This window comes from Oryctolagus cuniculus, chromosome 14, assembly GCF_964237555.1.
Source record: "Oryctolagus cuniculus chromosome 14, mOryCun1.1, whole genome shotgun sequence".
Classification (NCBI taxonomy): Eukaryota; Metazoa; Chordata; class Mammalia; order Lagomorpha; family Leporidae; genus Oryctolagus; species Oryctolagus cuniculus.
The window spans coordinates 1169945-1176574 of record NC_091445.1 but is presented as its reverse complement, the minus strand read 5'-3'; the positions used below and the strand labels follow the sequence as shown (position 1 = coordinate 1176574).

Here is a 6630-nt window from a genome sequence, read left to right as displayed (position 1 = left end):
GGGGCGGGCGCGGGGCCCAGAGGGCGGGGGAGACGCTGGGGGCGGGGCCTGGGGCGGGGCTACCGCGGGCGCACGGGCGGGGGTCCAGGGAGCCGCGGGGGGCGCACTCCTCTGCCTCCGCGCGGCGCGCGCCTGCCGCTCGCCCTGGGTCGCCACCTACCGAGACCGGCCGCTGCCTCCGGACCCAACCCCCGGCCCGCTCCGGCGCCCTTGACGCGCGCGGCCCTGGGGACCCAGACCGCGGGTTGCTGGCGCAGACGCGGCTCCGGTTCCGCAGCAGCGCCGTGTGTGCAGGGCTGCACGCGGCGAAGTGGACACGGTGCTCCCGAGCGTGCCGCCCGTCGGCTCATCTATTGTTCTATTGGTTATGGTGTTTCAACAATTCCTTCTTATTGATTTTAATTTTATTAGAAAGGCAGAGAGCGTGAGAGCGTCCATCTGCTGGTTCAGTCCCCAAATGGCCACCATAGCAGGGCTGGGCCAGAGAGAAGCCAGGAGCCAGGAGTTTCTTCCAGGTCTCCCGCGTGGGCACAGGAGCCCAAGGCCGTGGGCCATCTTCTACTGCCTTCCCAGCCCATAGCAGAGAGCTGGATGGGAAGTGGAGCAGCCAGGACTCGAACTGGCGCCCATGTGCGATGCGGCACTGCAAGCGGTGGCTTTACCCGCTACACCACAGCGCCGCCCCTCACACGGGTTGGCTACTTTCTTTAGTGTCACTCTTTAATCTTCTAACGTGAAGTGATGTGCACCCTGCTTGTCCACCGCAGCCACATTGTGCAGATTTTTAGACGCATACGGATGTAAGTTGGGCCTAAAGTTTGGTCAAGTTCATTAAGCCGTCGATCCATGGACTACTGGCAGGTTCCGAGAGGCATTTTCCCAGCACTTTCTGGCCCCGTGTGTGGTCTGTGGGTGACGCCTTCTCCTTCCCGTTCTGTCCCCATACTAGGAAGCCCCGGGGAGCCCGCGTGCTCTTGGGGGCCCGTGGGGGAACTGTGGTGTCTCCAGTGGCTCTGCCGCCATGCCAGCCCCCCGGGCCGCGCCTCGGCAGCAGCACTCCCCCAGGTGGAGCTGGGACCAGGGCGCTCGCTCGCTCCGCAGCTGTGTGCTGGGAAGAGCAGAACAGGCGGCGTTTAACTCCGCGTTCCGAGAACTGAAGTCCCCTGGGTTCCTGGGAGGGCAGCGTCCTGCGGGAGCCCGGTGCCGCTCATTGTGCTCGCTGGCTCTGCTCTGTGTCGCCGTCACCCAGGAGTGCGGGCCCCCGGGTGCCTGCTGCTGGCGGAGTTTGCACACAAACACGACAACGTCCTGAGCCGAGAGCTAACCCCAGGTGAGAGGAGGCAGTTCCCTCTGGCCGGTAAGTGGTCCCTGCGCCCCTGCCCAAGGCTCCCCAGAGTGTGCCCGCAGAACCTGTCCCTTCCGGCTGCAGACAGCGTGCTGAGACCGCAGCTCACACGAGGACAGCGGGTTCTCCTGGACGCAGGCGTGAGCTCCTCCACGCCAGCACAGACAGCACCGCAGTGGGCGGCCGTGCAGTGGCCCGCTGACCACCAGCAGGCCTGTCCCCGGCCTGTGCTGCACAAACCTGGACCGGCGTTCTGGACTCGGAAGTCAAGTTTGTCTCTCTGTTCCACCTGTCGTGCAATGGACAGACTCAGAGGCCACCCCTGGCGTGTGGGGTGCCCAGCAAGGCCATGCTCAGTGTCTGTGAAGAAAACGAAACTCCAAAACTTCCGTCCCCGCTGCATGCGATGAGCCGGCACCTCCGACGGACACATGCCAGCTGGGAGCTGCTGGCTGCTCATACGGTCACAGCGAGGCCGCACTGAGGGTCTCTCAGTGCTAGGACGTTCACACAGCGCTGCCGAGGACCGATGACCTCCTCCTGCGCCCGCCCCCTGCCAGAGGCCACGGCCAGGCCCTGGGCTCAGAGCTCCAGAAACCCAGCTTTGGGCCCTGGAGCACAGACGGCTGCTTTAATGGAGTCCTGAGTTTAGCTGAGCGAGACACACAGTCGGCTGAGGCACGGCCAGCCTGCTCCATCCGCCTGCTCCCATGGCCAAAGTCCTACACGTTACGTCATGAATCACGCCTCTTGTCATGCCCACACGCATGGCAGCCCCCAGGCCCCACCCCCACACGCATGGCGGCTACCAGGACGTAGCCCGCTGACTTGGACTCCCAGATTGCTCAGCGGGTTAAAAGCAAATACATAAGTGAACCCCTCACCCCGTGGTGAGACAGCCCAGAGCTCAGTGGGTGGGGCGGGGTCGGGGGGTCGGATGGCTGCCTCCTAGGAGTGCTGGGGCCGGGGCTCCCCGGCTGTCTGCTCTACCCGAGCTGATGTCGGTCAGCTTTTCCCTTCTACAGCCCAACACCCAAGAGCCCCTCAGGAAGGCAGCGGGTATACCCAGCTCCTGGATCCCGCAGCTCCCGGGCCATGGCTGGGTGACCCTGTTGGTCTGGGTGTGACCAGGGTGTGGACGCTGTGTGCAGAGGGCCACGTGGGGAGCCAGGACACAGAACCTCAGGCCCACCCAGGCCTGGACAACCAGCCTGCCCACGAGCACTGCTCCCAACCAGCCACCTAAGGACCCCCCCGCCCCGCCGCCACCCCCCACTGGCCCACCTCCCAGACAACACGAGTGGGTCAGACCTGATCCGTGCCATCAACCAGTGCTCCTGGGACCAAGTGGGAAGCAAGTCCTGCTGTGACCACGGGGCCCCGACACCTGCTGTCCTGTCACTGGCCTCCCCTGGGTCACCCACTGACCCTGCCCGGCAGAGCTCACACAGCCACGGCTCACGCAGCCATGGCGGTCTTCGGTCTTCGGAAGCGGCCGCAGATGGCGAGCCGGCAGGCAGGGGGCCCTGGCAGGACGCCGCAGCTCTGGCCACACCCGGCCCTCTACATCCCCACCGAGGCTTCCTGGGGCTGGGGGCTGCGAGTGAGCCTCAGCCCCCCCACTACCATGCACCTGCTCTGTCCCCACTTCCCAACGCCAGCCGCCTAGCGGGCGAGCCTCCTCCCCCAGGCCAAGCTTCCCTGTGTCTGACGACTCCTGCAGAAGCCAGGCCAGCGCACACACATGACAACGGAGAACACGCGTCACCCACTCACCGAAGCAGCAGGCTCACTCCCCGCACCTGGAAGCCGGGGCAGGAATGGGCGCGTGTCAGGCACCGCCCTGGGGAAGTGCTCAGCGGACCCCTCCCAGGACCACCCTCCCTTTCACAGGACACGGGGCTGCCGGTCAGGGTGGCTGCCCCCAGCACAACCCGCGCTGGTGTCAGTCCCTGTGTGATGTCACGGAGAGGCGGGGGCAGCGGCAGCCTCACCTGGCTGCGGCCAAGGGCTGGGTACGCGGCGGGGGAGGGAGCTGCCGTAATCAAGCTCCACGGCGCGTGTCTCTTCCTCTCGCACCAGGTGCCGTGTGTCCGGGGCCTCACAGTGCCGGGCAGATGCTCTGCTCCTGTGCCTGGGCCGCGGCTGAACCCGGGTTCTCACAGCCGCCCTGTGGGTTGTCACGGAACGTACCAGGGCAGGACTCGGTCCATGCAGCCAGCCGGGAGCCTGCGGCGACAGCCAGGCCCACGGGATGCCAGCGGGAGGCACCTGTGTACCCCGCCTGCCCCGGCCTGTCCTCCCTTCCAGCCGACTGGCCAGCCTGATCCCGGATGACCCCAGGGACCTCTCAGAAAAACCCATTCTGTCCTGTTCAGCACTGGGATTCCAGTCTCTTCCTCACAGCAGCTTATTCTACGCCCTAACTAGTACAGCGCCCAAGGTAACTAGTACAGCACCCGGGGTAAGTGGTAAAGTGCCTGGGGCAACTAGTACAGTGCCTGGGATAACTAGTACAGCACCCAGGGTAAGTGGTAAAGTGCCTGGGGTAACTAGTACAGCGCCTGGGGTAACTAGTATAGCACCCGGGTTAAGTGGTAAAGTGCCTGGGGTAACTAGTACAGCACCTGGGAAAACTAGTACAGCACCCGGGGTAACTAGTACAGCACTGGGGTAAGTGGTAAAGTGCCTGGGACAACTAGTACAGCGCCTGGGGTAACTGGTACAGCACCCGGGATACTGGTAAAGCACCCAGGGTAACTGGCACAGTACCTGGGGTAACTAGTACAGCACCCGGGGTAACTAGTACAGTGACTAGGGTCATTAGTACAGCACCCAGGGTACCTAGTGCAGTGACTGGGGTAACTAGCACTAGGGGGACTAGTGCAGTGACTGGGATAACTAGCACTAGGGTACCTACTGCAGTGACTGTGGTAACTAGCACTAGGGTGACTAGTGCAGTGACTGGGGTACCTACTGCAGTGACTGTGGTAACTAGCACTAGGGTGACTAGTGCAGTGACTGGGGTAACTAGCACTAGGGTACCTAGTGCAGTGACTGGGGTAACTAGCACTAGGGTGACTAGTGCAGTGACTGAGATAACTAGTGTAGCATCTAGAGTAACTAGTATAGCACCCAGGGTACCTAGTGCAGTGACTGGGGTAACTAGTATTAGGGTACCTAGTGCAGTGACTGGGGTAACTAGTATTAGGGTGACTAGTGCAGTGACTGGGGTAACTAGCACTAGGGTGACTAGTGCAGTGACTGGGGTGACTAGTACAGTGACTGAGATAACTAGCACTAGGGTGACTAGTGCAGTGACTGGGGTGACTAGCACTAGGGTGACTAGTGCAGTGACTGGGGTGACTAGCACTAGGGTGACTAGTGCAGTGACTGGGGTAACTAGCACTAGGGTGACTAGTGCAGTGACTGAGATAACTAGCACTAGGGTGACTAGTACAGTGACTGAGATAACTAGCACTAGGGTGACTAGTGCAGTGACTGGGGTGACTAGCACTAGGGTGACTAGTGCAGTGACTGGGGTAACTAGCACTAGGGTGACTAGTGCAGTGACTGAGATAACTAGCACTAGGGTGACTAGTGCAGTGACTGGGGTGACTAGCACTAGGTGACTAGTGCAGTGACTGGGGTAACTAGCACTAGGGTACCTAGTGCAGTGACTGGGGTGACCAGCACTAGGTGACCAGTGCAGTGACCGGGTACCGGGCACAGCGACAGGACAACCAGCACAGTGCCCGGGCAGTGTCTGCCTGCTCTGCCCCATCAGGAATCTTGTGCCCATGAAATGATTTGGGTTTAAGATAAAAGCCAAATCCATGTCATCAAGCAATGTTTATTTTACGTAAAACAATTTGCAGAGAATACACTTTGGAGCCATCTAGACACCGATTTCATAGCGTCACAGCTGAAGTGCTGAGCTGAGCTGTGGGGGCGGGGCGGGGCCGGGCGCACGGCAGGGGTCGTCCCGGGCCCTGGCCCGCCCAGTAGTGCTTTCCCCTCCAGGAACGGACCGCGTACAGCGCAGGCTTCAGCACGGACAGGGGACAGGGTGATCGTCACCTTCAATCACTCGGGAAACCCCATTTTGAATTGCACAAAATTTCTCTTTAAAATCAGTAATTCCCAGAAGACAGGGCTTAGAACTGTCTAATAATTCATTCAAATCATCAGGTTTCTATTTCCCCACGGCTGAGAAAAACAAGAAATCCAGGAAGCGTCCCGGGGCTCAGGAGGGCGCTCGGACCGCTCACAGCGCCGGGTGACACGGGGCCCGGTCAGCGCATCTCCTGCTGACAGCAGCCACGGTGTCGCCACGGCACCGCCGGCGCCCCACACCCACCAGCTCCACGTCTCACTCCAGCGTGGCACGGATTTGGCAAGAAGGCACATGGGTACGTTTTCCAGGACAGTTTTGGTCTTTGAAAAAAAAAATCACACGTTTCTAAGCAGTGATTCTGATCGTGTTTAAAAAAAATACTCAACGCATCCCTTCCGCGGTGAGGCCCGGTGCGAGGCGCGGCCGCCTCACTTCCCGTAGAACTTCTTGTTGAGCAGGTAGATGAGCAGGTTCACGTTCACCTTGACCTTGTCGAACATCTTCATCACGGCCACGCCCTCATACTGCATCTCGAGCAGGTCCTGGAAGGGAGGGGAGCAGCGTCCACACAGGCCGCGGTGAGCACGGGGCGCGGAGCCGCCCGTCACCCGTACGGCGTCTCCAGCTTCTCCGTGCGTGAGGACACGGCGCCGGGCGGGCACAGCCGCGGGAACCGCTGCGGAGGCGTCTGCAGCAGGGCAGAGCCAGGACGACCTCACACCGGCCGGCTGTGACGGCCCCGGGAGCCTCACCTGCCATGGGGCGGGGGGGGGGGGGGGGCGGGGGCTGGCAGAGCTCGCCGGACGCTGGGCCTGAATGCTAGACGCACACGCCTGCCACACAAGCCACACATCCTGCTGGGCGGGTGTGAGAGCCCCAGGAGGTGTGCGTCAGCCTCGGACACAGGACACCATGCTGGCCTGCAGGACACAGAATTCTCCACCGGGCACAACGCGGCCCTAGCGCTTTCTTCAGGTAGGAAGAGGACCAGGTAGGCAGGACCTGGAAGCACGGGACCCCCTTAGGCTCCCCACCCGTCTCCCACGGAAGTCCGGGCCGTCGTCCTCCTGGCTAACCGACCAGTCCGCGTGGAGGCACATGCTGCCTGGACACAGCCATCTGGCCTCTCTGAGGCTCCGGCTGCCAGCGACCCGGGGCCACGCTCAGA

General features: G+C 62.0%; 1 protein-coding gene across 3 annotated transcripts in view; it reads right to left on the bottom strand.

The window, feature by feature from the left end:
• Window positions 1–5178: 5178 nt before the first annotated feature.
• Window positions 5179–6630, bottom strand: part of IQGAP2 (IQ motif containing GTPase activating protein 2) — a 196178-nt gene continuing 194726 nt past the window's right edge. For 2 of the 3 annotated variants that reach the window (XM_070056267.1, XM_070056266.1), the window contains one exon: window positions 5179–6004. In XM_070056267.1, the coding sequence (XP_069912368.1) occupies window positions 5891–6004 (114 nt within the window). In that variant the 3' untranslated portion in view covers window positions 5179–5890. 3 annotated transcript variants of the gene reach the window in all.